The following is an 18627-nucleotide window of genomic DNA, read 5'->3' on the forward strand; positions in this document are numbered from 1 at the left end:
CATTTTAGTAATTCATTGGTATTAACACTGTGTGGAGTACTTAATGATTATAGGAACTACCAAACAAATCTGCTGCTTTGGTGCCAGTGTTTTTTTAAAATTCATTCATGGGATGTGGGCATCATTGGCTATGCCAGCATTTATTGCCAATCCCTAATTGCCCTTGAGAAGGTGGTGGTGAGCTGCCTTCTTGAACCGCTGCAGTCCATGTGAGGTAGGTACACCCACAGTGCTGTTAGGAAGGGAGTTCCAGGATTTTGACCCAGCGACAGTGAAGGAATGGCGATATAGTTCCAAGTCAGGATAGTGTGTGACTTGGATGGGAAATTGCAGGTGGTGATGTTCCCATGTATCTGCTGCTCTTCTCCTTCGAGGGGGTAGAGGTCGCGGGTTTGGAAGGTGTTGACTAAGGAGCCTTGGTGCGTTGCTGCAGTGCATTTTGTAGATGGTACACACTGCTGCCACTGTGCGTCGGTGGTGGAGGGTGTGGATGGGGTGCCAATCAAGCGGGCTGCTTTGTTCTGGATGGTGTTGAGCTTCTTGAGTGTTGTTGAAGCTGCACCCATCCAGGCAAGTGGAGAGTATTCCATTCACACTCCTGACTTGTGCCTTGTAGATGGTGGACAGGCTTTGGGGAGTCAGGAGGTGAGTTCTCGCCTCAGGATTCCTAGCCTCTGACCTGCTCTTTTAGCTACGGTATTTATATGGCTACTCCAGATCAGTTTCTGGTCAATGGTAGCCCCTAGGATGTTGATAGTGGGGGATTCAGCAATGGTAATGCCATTGAACGTCAAGGGGAGATGGTTAGATTCTCTCTTGTTGGAGATGGTCATTGCCTGGCACTTGTGTGGCACGAATGTTACTTGGCACTTATCAGCCCAAGCCTGGATATTGTCCAGGTCTTGCTGCACTTCTACACAGACTGCTTCAGTATTTGAGGAGTCTCGAATGGTGCTGAACATTGTGCAATCATCAGCGAACATCCCCACTTCTGACCTTATGATTGAAGGAAGGTCATTGATGAAGCAGCTGAAGACGGTTGGGCCTAGGACACTACCCTGAGGAACTCCTGCAGCGATGTCCTGGAGCTCAGATGATTGACCTCCAACAACCACAACCATCTTCCTTTGCGCTAGGTATGACTAACGAGCAGAGAGTTTTCCCCCTGATTCCCATTGACCTCAGTTTTGCTAGGGCTCCTTGATGCCATACTCGGTCAAATGCTGCCTTGATGTCAAGGGCAGCCACTCTCACCTCACCTCACCTCTTGAGTTCAGCTCTTTTGTCCATGTTTGAACCAAGGCTGTAATGAGGTCAGGTGCTGAGTGGCCCTGTCGGAACCCAAACTGGGCATCACTGAGCAGGTTATTGCTAAGCAAGTGCTGCTTGATGGCACTGTTGATGACACCTTCCATCACTTTGCTTATGATTGAGAGTAGACTGATGGGGCGGTAATTTGCCGGGTTGGACTTGTCCTGCTTTTTGTGTACAGGACAGACCTGGGCAATTTTCCACATTGCTGGGTAGATGCCAGTGTTGTAGCTGTACTGGAACAGCTTGGCTAGGGGTGCGGCAAGTTCTGGAGCACAGGTCTTCAGTATTATTGCCGGAATATTGTCAGGACCCATTGCCTTTGCAGTCTCCAGTCGTTCCTTGATATCATGCGGAGTGAATCGAATTGGCTGAAGACTGGCATTTGTGATGCTGGGGACTTCAGGAGAGAGCCGAGATGGATCATCAACTTGGCACTTCCGGCTGAAGATTGTTGCAAATGCTTCTGCCTTATCTTTCGCACTGATGTGCTGGGCTCCCCCATCATTGAGGATGGGGATATTTGTGGAGCCACCTCCTCCAATTAGTTGTTTAATTGTCCACCACCATTCACTGCTGTATGTGACAGGACTGCAGAGCTTAGATTTGATCCATTGGTTATGGGATCACTTAGCTCTGTCTATTGCATGCTGCTTATGCAGTTTGGCATGCAAGTGGTCCTGGGTTGTAGCTTCAACAGGTTGACACCTCATTTTGAGGTATGCCTGGTGCTGCGTCTGGCATGCCCTCCTGCACTCTTCATTGAACCAGGGTTGGTCTCCTGGCTTGACGGTAATGGTAGAGTGGGGGATATGCTGGGCCATGAGGTTACAGATTGTGGTTGAGTGCAATTCTGCTGCTGCTGATGGCCCACAGCGCCTCATAATGCCCAGTTTTGCATTGCTAGATCTGTTCGAAATCTATCCCATTTAGCACAGTGATAGTGCCACACAACACGATGGACGGTATCCTCAATGTGAAGGTGGGACTTCGTCTCCACAAGGACTGTGCGGTGGTCACTCTTACCAATACAGTCATGGACAGATGCATCTGTGGCAGGCAGATTGGTGAGGACAAGGTCAAGTATGTTTTTCCCTCGTGTTGGTTCCCCCAGCACCTGCTGCAGACCCAGTCTGGCAGCAATGTCCTTTAGGCCTCGGCCAGTTCGGTCAGTAGTGGTGCTACCGAGCCACTCTTGGTGATGGACATTGAAGTCCCCACCCATAGTACATTTTGTGCCCTCAGTGCTTCCTCCAAGTGGTGTTCAACGTGGAGGAGGACTGACTCATCAGCTGAGGGAGAGCGGTAGGTGGTAATCAGTAGGAGCTTACCTTGCCCATGTTTGACCTGATGCCATGAGACCTCATGGGATCCAGAGTCGATATTGAGGACTCCCAGGGCAACTCCCTCCCTACTGTAGACCACTGTCCCACCACCTCTGCTGGGTCTGTCCTGCCGGTTGTACAGAACATACCCAGGGATAGTGATTGCAGTGTTACCTGTAAAAATATTAATCAACTATTAATTAGACTTCTATTATAACCTCTATTACCTATGTCTTATTCTGTCAAAAGTTGCATTCTTCCTACAAGTCATTGAAGAACACTAACTTCATAGTTATTGTACAAAGAGAAAAGAGAACATCCCTTCGGGATCTCTCATTATCCTTTGCAATAAAATGTACCTGCTTTTCTTGTAGGTCAGCATCATACTTCTGGATCCAGTTTTCGATCTCTGTTTCAATTTTGTATTTTCGCTAAAATAAGTCATAAAGATGTAATGTCAAACTCAGACAACAAAAAAATAATCCAGATAACTAGAAAATTAACTGTTACATTAAATTCTGAAATTGATTATTGCTAAGCTGCTAATAGCGTTCACTAATATTGAATAACAATAGTTTTCTGAATTGGCTGGAACATGTCCCACAGTAATGCAAAATGAAAAGTGGTATTTTACTGATCTTAAATGTATTATCAGTTTTGATTCTCATAAATAATGTTGGAACAGTAGTGGTAGTCACAGCGGTTCTTTATTTGAGGTCTCTACGTCCTTTTCCTTCTTTAAGATGCTCCTTAAAACCTTGATCTTTAACCAAGTTTTTGGACATCTGCCCTTAAACCTCATTATGTGGCTTGGTGTCACATTTTGGTTTATGATGTTCCTGTGAAGCGTCTTTATTACTTTAAAAGGCACTACATAAATACAAGTTGTTATTATAGTCGTGGTGGCAGCAATGGAATTACTGCAAGCATCTATTTTATTTATTTATTTAAAGATACAGCACTTAAACAGGCCCTTCGGCCCACCGAGTCTGTGCCGACCATCAACCACCCATTTATACTAATCCTACATTAATCCCATTACCCTCTTACATCCCCACCTTCCCTCAATTCCCCTACCAATACTAGGGGCAATTTATAATGGCCAATTTACCTATCAACCTGCAAGTCTTTGGCTGTGGGAGGAAACCGGAGCACCCGGCGAAAACCCACGCGGTCACAGGGAGAACTTGCAAACTCCTCACAGACAGTACCCAGAATCGAACCCGGGTCGCTGGAGCTGTGAGGCTGCGGTGCTAACCACTGCGCAGCTTTCTTAAGCTTATTGTGACCACTAATTTTTGGAATTTGCATAGACAAGAAATTGAATGCATGGCAATTGCAATAGTGAAGAGTTACAGAAAGGAAAAGAGAAAATAGTGTCAGGCAAACCCCCCACCTGCCAAGACTATAGCACACATGATTTTGCCACATTATAACTTAAAATTGCAAGTCCTTGAATGAAAAGACAGTTGTATAGTAACTAGCATAGTTGGAACAAGGGACAACGGACCATGCCCTGACCCATTCAACCAACAATGGACTTCTAATTTCCAGATGTTGCAGGTGGTGGGAGCTAGCATTCCAGATTGACTGCTAAAGTAGCAGAATCCACAAACACAAAAGTGGTCAGACCAGCTTTAGTCACATGACTAGCTGGCTGTTGAGATTTGAACTTCCAACAAGGGATTTGAACTCAAAGCTCCTGGCTCCTGGTTTGAGCAGACTTCTCACCCGCCTGCTCATCTCTCAGAGAACTGAATTTTGTGAAAACACGTGAACCTCAAAGAGAGAAAAGTCTCCTACGTGAACAAGGTTTAAAAATACTGGGCCCCAACAAAAAGCAAGGCCACCTTCAATCAAGTCAGCTCGAAGCACGGTAAACAAGAAACTCTTCTGAAATTGCCTCAAACCCTTCTCTACTTTCCTCTCCTCTTTTCTGTCCCTATTTGCATGTGTGTATCGCATGTGCATGTTAGCGTGGGTGCCTTGTATATCCGTAGGTGTTAACCATATTAGCATTTAAGTTTAAGATTTAATACATTTCATTTTTTTTTCTTTAAACCTAAGATAAACCAGGTGTGCTCATTTCTTTGCCTTATAATTGGAAAGCTGTGAACAAAAGTTCACAAAGGGAAATCTCAAAACACAGTGTATTTAAAATTAAACCCTGTTTCAATAAGACCAGGTGAAGATAGTAACAGACCTCTAGACACCTTTCTCACCTGGATGTAACAATAGCATAAATTTATTATAAGAATGCAAGTGTAGGAATATTAAAAATAAAGAACTTGCAGAGATAAAATGAATGGTAGTCTAACTCACTTTGCTTTGCTACCTATGTCAGCTGGGAGTTGAGCAGGAATGGTGTGTGTCCTGAACTTTACACAGCTGGTGATCTGCAGGTTTGTTGGGTTTTTGCTAAGGTATAGAGTATTAATATTATTTGATAACTGATTTAATATTGAATTCTTTACAAAGGGTTTGAGTACTCTGTTTTATTCTAACCACAAATAATTTTTATCTATAGTTCTGGCATGTTGTATTTTTATTTTAGATTTCCAGGTTTGGAAGTTTTTCTATTTTTATTCAAGCTTTGCAGATATTAATAGGTATTTGGCAATCAAATTATATTTACATAGTGCCTTTAATGTGAGAAAAAGTCCCAAGACACTTCACAGGAGCATTATAAAATAATATGACACTGAGTAACATAAGATGATATTAGGTCAAATAACCAAAAGCTTGGTCAAAGAGGTAAGTTTTAAAGGAGTGTTTTAAAAGGAGGTAAGTGAGGTAGATAGATATAGGAAGGGTATTCCAAAACTTGGGGTCTAGACTGAAGGCACGGCTACCAATGGTGGAGAAATTAAAGTCAGGGATTCACAAGAGGCCAGAACTAGATTATCATAGATATCTTGGAGGGTTGTGGGGCTGGAGGAGATTAGAGAGATAGGGAGGGGCGAGGCCTTGAAGACAAGGTTGAGAATTTTAAAATCAAGACATTGCTTCACCGGGAGCCAATGTAAGTCAGCGAGCGCAGCAGTGATAGGGGAACAGGAATTGGTGCGAGTTAAGCAGCAGAGTTTTGGATGACTTCAGGTTGACAGTAGAATGTGGGAGGCCAGCCAGGAGTGCATTGGAATAGCCAAGTCTGGAGGTAATAAAGGCAAGAATGAGGGTTTCAGCAAATGAGCTGAGATCGAGGTCAAGTAGGCAATGTTACAGAGATGTAAATAGACAGTCTTAGTGATGACACAAATATGAGGTCAGTAGCTCATCTCGGGGTCAAATGTGACACCAAGGTTACGAACAGACTGGCTTAGTCTCAGACTGCTGCGAGGGAGGAATGGAGTCAGCAGCCTCACAGGAGAGAGGAGGGGTCAGCAATGTGTCCATACACGGAAACCAGTGTCCATGGTAAAAAAATTTTGAGGTTTGTGGTTTCCATCCAGCCCGCCAATCCTCTGTGACGGACAGTGGTCTGCCCGTGGCTCAGCTTTGATTGATGGCTGTCATATTAAAGTGTACATCAGGCGGAGGCAGGATCCGCGTTCAGCGGACGGCGCCCGCCTGCGATTGCTCGATGTCTTAGACTGACAGTAGGCTGCCTGGTTGGGATGAGTGCTGATTGGTGGTTCACGGCACACTGGGATCGGCCACTGTTTTTGCACGGTTCAGGAAGTGAGAGGGAATGGCTGCTACAGGGGAGACGGAGAGAGAGACTGAGGGGTAAGCGGGAAGTGGGCCAGGACACAGAGGTGCGGAGGGAGCACGTTGAGAGTCAGGCACCCCATTACACAAGCACCGACCCAGGGAGTTGGCAGAAGTGGATGGACACAGAGATAGAGATCACGATCATTTGTGACAAATGGGAATCTATCCAAATTCTCCACGTCGCTACATCAAGTGTGTGGGCAGACATTGACTACTTGTGCAAGCAAAAACAAAGCCAAGTATCTCTCTAAATAGGGGGAAATGTGTTTTAAAATCGGGCTGTGTTTTGATGGCATTAGGTTGGCTATACACTTTATATGCAGATTAATTGCCCCATGTCCGTGGCTGAGTGAATAATTTTGTCAAATGTCCATGCTGCAACATGTTGGTGCCTATCCGTGATACAGGGTAGAGAGCATCACAACTGAAATAAAAGCAAAATACTGCGGATGCTGGAAATCTGAAATAAAAACAAGAAATGCTGGAACCACTCAGCAGGTCTGGCAGCATCTGTGGAAAGAGAAGCAGAGTTAACGTTTCAGGTCAGTGACCCGAAACGTTAACTCTGCTTCTCTTTCCACATATGCTGCCAGACCTGCTGAGTGGTTCAGGCATTTCTTGTTTTTATTGCATCACAGCTGAGCCTGATTGCTGTATTCACCTATCATCTTCAGGCATGCACTTCCAGCAGGTGTCACTAGATCGCAATCAGGAGCAGGGATGTTAGCCAATTTTTCATTTCCTAAAACTGGGTGATAGGACTAGTTAGCTGAAATCTGTTAGCACAGCACAATTTGGAGTTTAAACTTTCCAAGTCTGTATCTGGCACAGTGCTCAGCAACTCAAACCTATCATGGGAGAGTCTTCTTCTTTGACCTCCTTGTCTCGAGAGACAATGGGTAAGTGCCGAGAAGTGGTCAGTGGTTTGTGGAGCAGCGCCTGGAGTGGCTATAAAGGCCAATTCTAGAGTGACAGACTCTTCCACAGGCGCTGCAGATAAAATTGGTTGTCGGGGCTGTTACACAGTTGGCTCTCTCCTTGCACTTGTGTCTTTTTTTCCTGCCAACTGCTAAGTCTCTTCGACTCGCCATTCTTTAGCCCCACCTTTATGGCTGTCTGCCACCTCTGGCGATCGCTGGCAACCGACTCCCATGACTTGTGGTCAATGTCACAGGACTTCATGTCGCGTTTGCAGATATCTTTAAAGCAGAGACATGGACGGCCGGTGGGCCTGATACCAGTGACTATCTCACTGTACAATGCATCCTTGGGGATCCTGCCATCTTTCGTGCGGCTCACATGGCCAAGCCATCTCAAGCGCCGCTGGCTCAGTAGGGTGTATATGCTGGGGATGTTGGCCGCCTCGAGGACTTCTGCATTGGAGATACGGTCCTACCACCTGATGCCAAGGATTCTTCGGAGGCAGCGAAGATGGAATGAGTTGAGACGTCGCTCTTGGCAGACATACGTCGTCCAGATATAAATAATATAGAGTAAGATATGACAGAGCAGGTTGTGTGTCTGGACTGCAGTATGTAGGAGCTTGTGGCGGAAAGACTATTCAGAATGAACAAATCTGCAGTTGAATCTCAAGCTCAGAGGCTTGGAGCTGGAGTGCGACTTGGAGATACTCTGATACACAAGGTAGGGGGAGCAACATCTGCACAATTTGCTTCAGACTTTGGTCACACCTTATAGAGAACAGGGCTTCTGTGACTGATAGTGTAGAGTAAGGGGAACTAAGCCAAGATAGAGAACAAGGTTCCGCAGAAACTGATCCTATTCAACAGCTTCGAGGAGGAGCAGAGGAAGTATACTGTGGTAGTTGTTGGGGAAACAGATATCATCCTGTGTAAGTAGGATCAAGAGTTCCACATGGTATCTTGTGTTCTGGTGCCAGGGTGAGGGACATCTTGAATCAGCTTTGAAAGGATATTGGAGAGAGGAGGGCGGATCTTGCTGTTGTGATCCATGTTGGGACCAACAAGGTAGGGAAGAGTAGGCAACAGATCCTGTTTGGAGAGTACCAGAAACTAGGAGCTAAATGAAAGAACAGGAACACAAAAATTTGAATCTATATTTTTATTACCCTAGGCATGAGCAAATTGGCATAGGGATAAGCAAATTAGGGAGCTGTAAAAGGTAGTATGAATATAGTTCAAAAATAAACAAAAAGGGAAAAGAGTAGAGTAACAGTCAGAAATTGTGCTTTAAGCATTCCAGATAAAGGGAAAATAAAAGATGTGAAATGATTAAACCAGGAAAAAGTAGTAAGAAACATGCAAGTAAAACAGAGCTGAAAGTGTGTTAGGGTGTGTGGCCCATAGAAGTGTTCTTTATACAAATACACCAAGTAGAAAGGAACAAATTGAAGGAATTGTGGGCACAAATTCAACTTGGAGAGTATGATATGGTGGCCATTACTGAGACACGGCAGCAAGAGAGTCAGTACTGGAACCCGAATACACCAGGTTCTAACGTCTACAGGAAAAGGTAGGGAAAATGGTAGAGGGGAAGGAGTAGCTTTAGTGATTAAGGATGATATCACTTCAATGATTAGAGGATATTACAAGAGTTCAATCAGACAGTGGAGATTTTATGGGTAGAATTAAGAAATAGAAAATGATTTCAGACTGTTGTTGAACTTGGGTATAGGCCCCCAGTAGCAGCTGTGAATTAAGATTGTTATATCTTGTCTAATCTCTGCATTTATGCAAAGGCAGAGTGATTTTAACTTTTATATAGATTGGAACAAGCAGATGAGCATACGTCAGAAAGGTAGTGAAGTTCTCCAGTGTGCCTGGGATAGTTCTCTGCAACAAGGGGCTGAATTTTATTGAGGGGAGAGAGCCCACCGCCGGAACCGAAAGCTGGGGGTGATCCCTCTTCAGCCAGCAGTGGGACCCAGGGAGGTATACTGCCGCGGGCACCAAATTACGTGGCCACTGCTCAGGTCGCTGTCCAATTAAGGATGGCAACCCACCCCCAAAAGCTGCCAGCCCAACAAAAGGGTCGGCAGCCCAGCAGCCTCAGCCATGCAAGCGCTGGCAGTAGCCATTGCTGAGGCTGCAGCTGCAGGAAAAGGGCACCTCAATGGCCAGGCACCCTTGAAGAAAGGTAAGTGGGGTTGGGGGATGGATTGGATGGGGGCCGGGGGAGGTCGCTGAGCGCCAGTGGCATCATTGCTGCTGGAAGGGTGCCCCTCTTTGGGCCATGGAGTGCCCATAAAGGAAGGCGCTACCCACCCTCCCCAGCACCCGCTTGGAGGTCATGTTGCACTGGGCCGTTTGCCCAAGCATTTTGATGCAGAGCTCGATACAGACATTGGGAAAGCAGCTACCACCTTGGCCGACTCCCGAAACGCACATGGGAGAACAAGAAGCTGACCCAGAGGACCCAAGCTGATTGATTATGAGGCCTGTGTTCTCAGCACCTTGCTGTATGGCTGTGAAACATGGGCAACTTAACAGCTACCAGGAAAAGGTCAATAATTTCAATCTTCGCTGTCTGCAGCACATTATGGGTATATCCTGGCAGAACAAAATCACTAAAGCGGTAGTCCTCTCAAAAGGCAGAGCTCCCGTGTAGTTGCACTAATCAAACAAAGGTGGCATGGGTGGATTGGACACATCCGCAAGGCTCTTTTGTATGGTGAGGTAGCCGAGGCCAGTCGACCAGTGGGGCTCCCAAAGCTCTGAATCAAGGATCCTTGCAAGCATGACATGAAGGCCCTAAATGCTGACTATCGCACCTGGGAGTCACTGGTTGGTGAAAGAGGGAAATGGCGACACATCCTGTGGACTGGCGTACACTACCATGCTGACCACTGGCTACAGCAGCTTGGCAACAGACACCAATGCTGAAAACAACAATTCAGTGTCACTTGGCAGCTTCACATGGGGCACTTGTGGCCGAACCTGCCTTTCAAGAATTGGCCTTCAGAGCCATCAGCAAAAGGTGCACCAAGAGAAGAAGATACCCCACCTAAATGGATTGTTTGCTGTGTGTCCAGCTTTTGTAGATGGAACCTCCCCATTCCGATGCAGGTAAAATGCCCACTGAGATGGGAAGTGGCCCTTAATCCTTAATTGACCATCTAATTGGCCTCCTAGCAGGTGGCCAATCCATCAACTTTCTCACCACTGGCAAAATGGCATGGCGGCAGGAAGACACAGCACCCCTCCATCCCAACGTCTTCCGGCACCATTTTGCCAGCCTTCCCACCTCCCAGTCCATTGGCAAAGGGCCTGGAAAATTCGACCAATATGTCCTAGAACCAAGAAGGCAGGCCATATTAGATATAGTAATGAGCTAGATTTATGGCCTAATGGTGCATGAACATTTATCTAATGACCATCATAATATGACCAAGTTCAACATAGTATCTGTTTTGCGTTTCTCCCTTTCAAACACCAAGATTCTAGATTTAGGTGAGGCCAACTTCAATGGGATGCGACAGAAAGTGTTCACAGTAAATTGAACGTCTATTAATGGGTAAAATGACAGACAAGTATTCAAAAAAGACTTTAATACGATACAGGACCAGTTTATAGTGCTAAGGGGCAAAAGCTGTACTTACAAAAAAAAAAGCAGCTATGGATGACTAAAGAGGTAAGAAATAACATAAAACTGAAAGAAAAAGCACGCAAAAATGCAAAAGCAGCACAGATCTTGGCAAATAGGAAAGATACAAAGAATAGCAAAGGATGACAAACCATAAGAGCTCCAAAAAGAGAGAGTATAAAAAGAAACTTGCATGGGAAATCAAAATCAACATAAAAATTTCTTACCATTATAGGTCAGGAGAAATGTGGGCCCCTTAAACTGAATGGTGATATTGTCAATGAAAATAAGGAAATGGCAGACATACTGTAATTATTTTGCATCAGTACTTGCAGTAGAGGAAGACATCAGCTGATCAGAGATTCAGCATGGATTTGGAAAGGATAAAACAGGTTGTATTTTTGAAGATGTGACTCTTTAAAAAATTCATTCATGGGATGTGAGCATCACTGGCAAGGCCAACATTTGTTACCCATCCCTGATTACCGAGAAAATGGCGGTGAGCCGCCTTCTTGAACTGCTGCAGTCCATTCGGTGTAGGTACACCCACAGTGTTGTTAATGAGGGAGTTCCGGGATTTTGACCTGGCGACAGCAAAAGTACAGTAATATAGTTCCAAGTCAGGATGGTATGTGTCTTGAAGGAGAACTTGCAGGTGGTGGTGTTCCCATGTATCTGCTGCCTTTGTTCTTCTAGCGGGTAGAGGGCGTGAGTTTGGAAAGTGCCGTCAAAGGAGGGTTGGCGAGTTGCTGCAGTGCATCTTGTAGATGATGCAGACTGCTGGAGGGTGAATATTTAAGGTAATGGATGGGGTGCCGATCAAGGGGGCTGCTTTGTCCTGGATAGTATTAGGCTTCTTGAGTGTTGTTGGAGTTGCACTCACCCAGGCAAATGGAGAGTATTCCATCAAACTCCTGACTTGTGTCTTGTGGATGGGGACTCAGGAGTTACTTGCCACAGAATTCCCAGCCTCTGACAACTTACCTTCAGGAGCAGAGAGCAATTGGACCTCTTCCAGCACGCCGGAGTTTTGAAAAAAAAAAGCCAACAGTGACGTCGCAGGAGAGCTGCAAGGTGATTGGTTGGTGAGTCACTGCTGTTAGGGAATAGCTCTAAATAGCTGGGTAAGTATCTCAGGTAAGAAAAGTTTAAAGTAGTTTTTTTTTTTTAAGTGAGTTCTATAGTAATGAGGACCAGGGAAGAAGGGCCCTAGGGTAACTGATATTATTGGACATTAAGATTTTCCAGAAGGTTTAATTTAATTTAAAGTGTTAAGTCATGGCAGGAGAGCTCAAAGCCCTGGTGTGCTCCTCATGCTCCATGTCGAAAGCCAGGAACATTTCCAGTGCCCAGGACCAGCATGTGTGCAGGAAATGTATCCAGCTGCAGCTCCTGGAAGCCCAGGTTTCGGAGCTGGAGCGGCAGCTGGGAACACTGTGGAGCATCCACGAGGCGGAGAGTATCGTGGATAGCACGTGTAGAGAGGTGGTCACGCTGCAGTCTCAGACCCCACAGGCAGGAGGGGAATGGGTGACCACCAGGCAGAGCAAGTGGACGAGGCAGGCAGTTCACAAATCTCCTGTGCTATTCCCCTGCAAAACAGGTATACTGCTTTGGATACTGTTGGGGGGAATGGCCTCTCAGGAGAAAGCAGCAACAGCCCAATTCGTTGTACCACAGTTCGCTCTGCTGAACAGGGGAAGAGTAAAAAGTGTGGGAATGCAATAGTTATAGGGGATTCAATTGTAAGGGGAATAGATAGGTGTTTCTGTGGCCGCAAAAGATGGTACGTTGCCTCCCTGGTGCTAGGGTCAAGGATGTCTCAGAGCAGTTACAGGACATTCTGAAGGGGAGTGTGAACAGCCAGTGGTCGTGGTACACATTGGTACAAACGACATAGATAAATAAAAAAGTATGAGCTCCTAAAAGCAGACTATAGGGAGCTAGGAAGTAAGTTGAAAAGTAGGACCTCAAAAAGGTAGTGATCTCAGGATATATCGGATGAATATGTGGCTGAAGAGATGGTGTGAGGGGGAGGGTTTTAGTTTCCCGGGACAGGTGGGACCAGTACAAACTGGATGGGTTACACCTGGGCAGGACTGGGACTGATGTCCTAGGGGGAGTATTTAAGCTAAAATGGCAGGGGGATGGGAACCTTTGCAAGGAGTCAGAGGAGGGGGGAATCAAAGACCAGAACAAAAGACAGGGGAATAAGAAAAGTGATAGGCAGAGAAATCAAAGGCCAGAATCAAACAGGGCCACAGTGAAAAATAGTGGGAAGGGGACAAGTAATTTTAAAAAGACAAGCCTGAAGGCTTGGTGCCTTAACACACGGAGCATTCGCAATAAATTGGATGAATTAATCACGCAAATAGATGTAAACGGGTATGATAAGGTCGGGATTATGGAGACATGGCTGCAAGGTGACCAGGGATATTCAGAATTTAGGAAGGACAGACAAAAAGCAAAAGGCAGTGGAGTTGCATTGCTGGTTAAAGAGGAAATTAACGCAATAGTGAGGGAAGAAAGTAGCTCTGACGATGTGGAATCTGTATGGGTAGAGCTGAGAAACACTAAAGGGCAAAAAACATCAGTGGGGGTTGTATATAGACCCCCAAACTGTAGTGGTGATGTTGGGAATGGCATTAAACAGGAAATTGGAGATGCATGCGATAAAGGAACATCTGTAATTATGGATGACTTTAATCTGCATATAGATTGGGCAAATCAAATTAATCACAATACCGTAGAGGAGGAATTCTTGGAGTGTATACGGGATGGTTTTCTGGACCAATATGTTGAGGAACCAACTAGAGATCAGGCCATCCTAGACTGGGTATTGTGTAATGAGAGGGGAATAACTGAATCTAGTGGTGCGAAACCCCTTGGGGACAAACAACCTTAATATGATAGAATTCTTCATCAAGATGGAGAATGACGTAGTTGATTCTGAGACTAGGGTCCTGAATCTTAGTAAAGGAAACTACGAAGGTATGAAGCGCGAGTTGGCCATGACGGATTGGGAAATTTTACTTAAAGGGTTGACAGTGGATAGACAATGACAAACATTTAAAGAGCGCATGGATGAACTACAACAATTGTTTATCCCTGTCTGGCGCAAAAGTGAAACAGGAAAGGTAGCCAAACCATGGCTTACAAGGGAAATTAGAGATAGCATTAGATCCAAGGAAGAAGCATATAAATTTGCCAGGAGAAACAGACCTAAGGATTGGGAGCAGTTTAGAATTCAGCAAAGGATTGATTAAGAAGGGGAAAATAGAGTACGAGAGAAAGCTTGCGGGGAACATAAAAACTGACCTGTAGAAGTTTCTATAGGTATGTGAAGAGAAAAAGATTGGTGAAGACAAATGTAGGTCCCTTACAGTCAGAAACAGGGGAATTTATTATGGGGAACAAAGAAATGGCTGACCAACTAAATGCATACTTTGGTTCTGTCTTCACAAAAGGAGGACACAAATATCACACCAGAAATGTTGGGGAACACGGGGCTTAGTGAGAGCGAGGAACTGAAGGAAATCAGCATTAGTACAGAAATGGTATTGGGGAAATTGATGGGATTGAAGGCAGATAAATCCCCAGGGCCAGATGGCATGCATCCCAGAGAACTGAAGGAAGTGGCCCTAGAAATAGTGAATGCATTGGTGGTTATCTTCCAAGATTCTATAGACTCTGGAACAGTTCCTGCAGATTGGAGAGTAGCTAATGTAATCCCACTATTTAAAAAGGGAGGTAGAGAGAAAGCAGGGAATTATAGACCAGTCAGCCTGATGTCGGTAGTGGGGAAAATTCTAGAGTCCATTATCAAAGATTTTATAGCAGAGCACTTAGAGAACAGTGGTAGAATTGGGCAGAGTCAGCATGGATTTACGAAAGGGAAATCATACTTGACAAATCTACTAGAACTCTTCGAGGATATAACTAGTAGAGTTGATGAGGGGGAGCCAGTGGTTATGGTTTATATGGATTTTCAGAAGGCTTTTGACAAAGTCCCACATAGATTAGCATGTAAAATTAAAGCGAATGGGATTGGGGGTAGTTTATTGCGATGGAAAGAAAATTGGTTGGCAGACAGGAAACAGAGTAGCGATAAATGGGTCTTTTTCCAAATGGCAGGCAGTGACTAGTGATTGCAGGGATCAGTGCTGCGACCCCAGCTATTCACAATATACATTAATTATTTAGATAAGGGAACTAAACGTAATATCTCCAAATTTGCTGACGACACCAAACTGGGTGGGAGGGCGAGTTGTGAGGAGGATGCAGAGGGGCTTCAGGGCGATTTGGACAAGTTGAGTGAGTGGGCTAATGCATGGCAGATGCAGTATAATGTGGATAAGTTTGAGGTTATCCACTTTGGTAGGAAAAACAGGAAGGCAGATTATTGGAACGGCTATAAACAGAGAGGGGAATATGTAGCAAGACCTGGGTGTTCTCGTACATGCAGGTGCAACAGGCGATAAAAAATGCAAATGGAATGTTGGCCTTCACAGTGAGAGGATAGAGTACAGGAGCAAGGATGTCTTGCTGCAGTTATACAGGGCCTTGGTGAGGCCACACCTGGAATATTGTGTGCAGTTTTGGTCTCCTTATCTGAGGAAGGATGTTCTTGCTATAGAGGGAGTGCAGCGAAGGTTTACCGGAATGATTCCTGGGATGGCGGGACTGACATATGAGGAGAGATCGAGTCGGTTAGGATTATATTTGCTGGAGTTCAGAAGAGGTTGGGGGGGATCTCAGAAACCTATGAAGTCCTGTTAGAAATTTGACAGGGTAGATGCAGGAAGGATGTTCCCAGTGATGGGTGAGACCAGAACCAGGAGTCATAGTCTAAGGATACGGGGTAAACCTCTCAGGACTGAGATGAGGAGAAATTTCTTCACCCAGAGAGAGAGAGTGGTGAGCCTGTGGAATTCACTACCACAGAAAGCAGTTGAGGCCAAAACATTGCTTGTTTTCAAGAAGGAGTTAGATATAGCTCTTGGGTCTAAAGGGATCAAAGGGTATGGGCGAAAGCAGGAACAGGTTACTGAGCTGGATGATCAGCCATGATCATAATGAATGGCGGAGCAGACTTGAAGGGCTGAATGGCCTACTCCTGCTCCTATTTTCTATGTTTCTATGACAAGCTCTTGTAGCCACAGTATTTATATGGCTGGTCCAGTTAGGTTTCTGGTCAATGGGAATCCCCAGGACATTGATGGTAATGCCGTTAAACACCAAGGGAGATGGTTAGATTCTCTCTTGTTGGAGATGGTGGTTATCTGGTACTTGCATGGCATGAATGTTACTGGCCATTTATCAGCCCAAGCCTGAAAGTTGTCCTGGTCTTGCTGCATACAAACATGGCCTGCTTCAGTATCAGAGAAGTTGAAAATTTTACTGAACACTGTGCAATCAGCGAACATCCCCACTCTGACCTTATGTTGGAGGGAAGGTCATTGATGAAGTAACTGACGATGGTTGGGCCTAGGACACTAAATTAGCAGACAGGGGAATGTCAATGGACGGTATTTATGTGGACTTCCAGAAGTCATTAGATAAAGTTCCTGTTAAGAGACTGTTAGCTAAAGTTGAATCCCATAGAAAATGAAGGCAAATTATTGACCTAGTTGGGAAATTGGCTGACAGGCAGGAAACAAAGAGTAGATAATGTGCAGGCACTCGAATTGGCGGGATATGACTAGTGGTGTCCTGCATCACTCTGTTGGCACCTCAACTATTCACCATATTTAGTAACAACTTAGGGATGGGATAGAAAGCCACATGTCCAAATTTGTCAATGAAACATAGATGGGCAACAATGTAAGCAGTGTAGATGGAAGCATTCCAAAGAGATATTTATAGATTAAGGAAATTGGCAAAACTGGAAAATGGATTTCAATGTCGGCAAATGAGGTCATCCACTTTGGACCAATAAAAGGGATAGAAAGGGTGCTTTCTAAATGGTGAAACGCTAGAAACAGTGGAGGTCTAAAGAGACTTGGGAGTCCAGGTACTTAGATTAAGATGCCATGGACAGGTACAGAAAATAATCAGTAATGCTTATGGAATGCTGGCCTTTATATCTACAGGACTAGAATACAAGGGGTTAGAAGTCATACTTCAGCTATATAAAGCCCTGGTTATACCACACTTGGAGTAATGTGAGCCTCCAAGGGTTAACTTATAAGGAGAGATTACACAAACTAGGGTTGTTTCCCTGGAATTTAGAAGATTAACAGATGATTTAATCAAAGTTTAAGATATAAAAGGGGAACAGATAGGGTAGATAGAAACGAGCTATTTCTGCTGCTTGGGGAGTCTAGGACTGGAGGGCATAGTCTATAAATTAGAGCCGGATCATTTAGGAGTAAAATTAGGAAACACTTGCACACACAAAGAGTTGTGAAAGTTTAGAACTCTCTTCCGTAAACAATTGATATATCACTCAGATTTACAGTCCTAACTAAAGGTAGTAAGGGAATTGGAGCAAAGGCAAGTATTTGAAGTTAAGTCGCAGATCAGTCATGATCTCATTGAATGGTGGAACAGACTTGAGGGGCTAACTGGCCTACTCCTGTTCTTATGTTTGTATTTTTGTTTAAAACTCATAAGCTACACCTGGTCATCAGAAATAATTATGTATTCCTACAAAAAGCGCAATTTACATTGTGTGGTTGTATTAGATAATGGCCGTTATTGGAGCTTGGCACTATACCTTTCTTAAAGCTGCCTCAGATGCTCTGTGTTCTGTTATCATGTTGTTCAACTGAGTTCGGAGCTGAGATATTTCTTCCTGGTATTTGGCAATTCTCCCTTCTGAATCTTTCTGATCAGCTAGCTGTTGTTTTTCTGCATCTTGTTTAACCTGACGAATGTAATCTTCCGAGAACAAGTCAAGTTGAAGCAGGTTGTTTTTCAGCTTTCTAATTATCTCGTTCTTCTTCAACATCTGGTCATACAAGTTAAAGTATACAAGAGGTGAAAGATACACTTACTTAAAATGCATTTTTATTGTACTAAAATAGGATTTTTAAAAACACAGCTGATTAAATATACCAATGAATATAATGTTCTATCCCTTGGCATTATGGACAGGCTAACCAGATAAACTAACAGTTAGTCCTCTAATTTGTGTCTCGCACTGAATTAGTCACCTGTTCGCCTAGCTACAGTGCTTGCAAATACAAATTTAATTGCAGCTTTAGGCCTGGAAGATAGATTCCACTGCCCTTTTATCTTAAAGCCCTAGTTTAAATCTTGCTCCGACTGCTGAAGTGAAAGTGCTCTGTAAAATAGCCAATATTCTAAATGGATTGGAATTAGAAAGTTTTGTTTTTCCCTGAATTCATTCCGGTTACTTCTTTCCTAAAGGTGACCACTTATATTCCATAGATGGTGGTATCCCTTTGCTAGATTGCCCAAGTGGCTGTTCTTTGGAGAGAAGAGGGAACATCCCAGCCAAAATCACATTGTCTTCACCCCATGCCCATATACCTCTAATTCTAGCAGTATCCACGCCCTGGGCAGGGGTGCTAAAGTTAGTTGCAGCAAGCATTCTCTTTGGCTGACATTGGCTAACACACTGCAACCCAGAGATCAATTCTGAAAAATTATGTTTTGTATGGTTCAGTGCTGCACAATGGGATTATTTAACTATTGATCCATTAGGGATACAAATTTAAGTTGCTAACAGCAACTTGCACGTATAGTC

The 18627-nt window shown here is 44.5% G+C and overlaps 1 protein-coding gene across 1 annotated transcript in view; it reads right to left on the reverse strand.

Moving 5' to 3' along the window:
- Window positions 1-18627, reverse strand: part of iqcd (IQ motif containing D) — a 37575-nt gene that overhangs the window by 395 nt on the left and 18553 nt on the right. The window contains exons 3-4 of the mRNA XM_068055123.1: window positions 17632-17865; window positions 2996-3067 (exon numbers count right to left, since the gene is read on the reverse strand). Coding sequence (XP_067911224.1) covers window positions 2996-3067; window positions 17632-17865 — 306 coding nt within the window. The remainder of the gene's footprint in view (window positions 1-2995; window positions 3068-17631; window positions 17866-18627) is intronic.

This window comes from Heterodontus francisci, chromosome 23, assembly GCF_036365525.1.
Source record: "Heterodontus francisci isolate sHetFra1 chromosome 23, sHetFra1.hap1, whole genome shotgun sequence".
In the NCBI taxonomy this organism is placed as follows: domain Eukaryota; kingdom Metazoa; phylum Chordata; class Chondrichthyes; order Heterodontiformes; family Heterodontidae; genus Heterodontus; species Heterodontus francisci.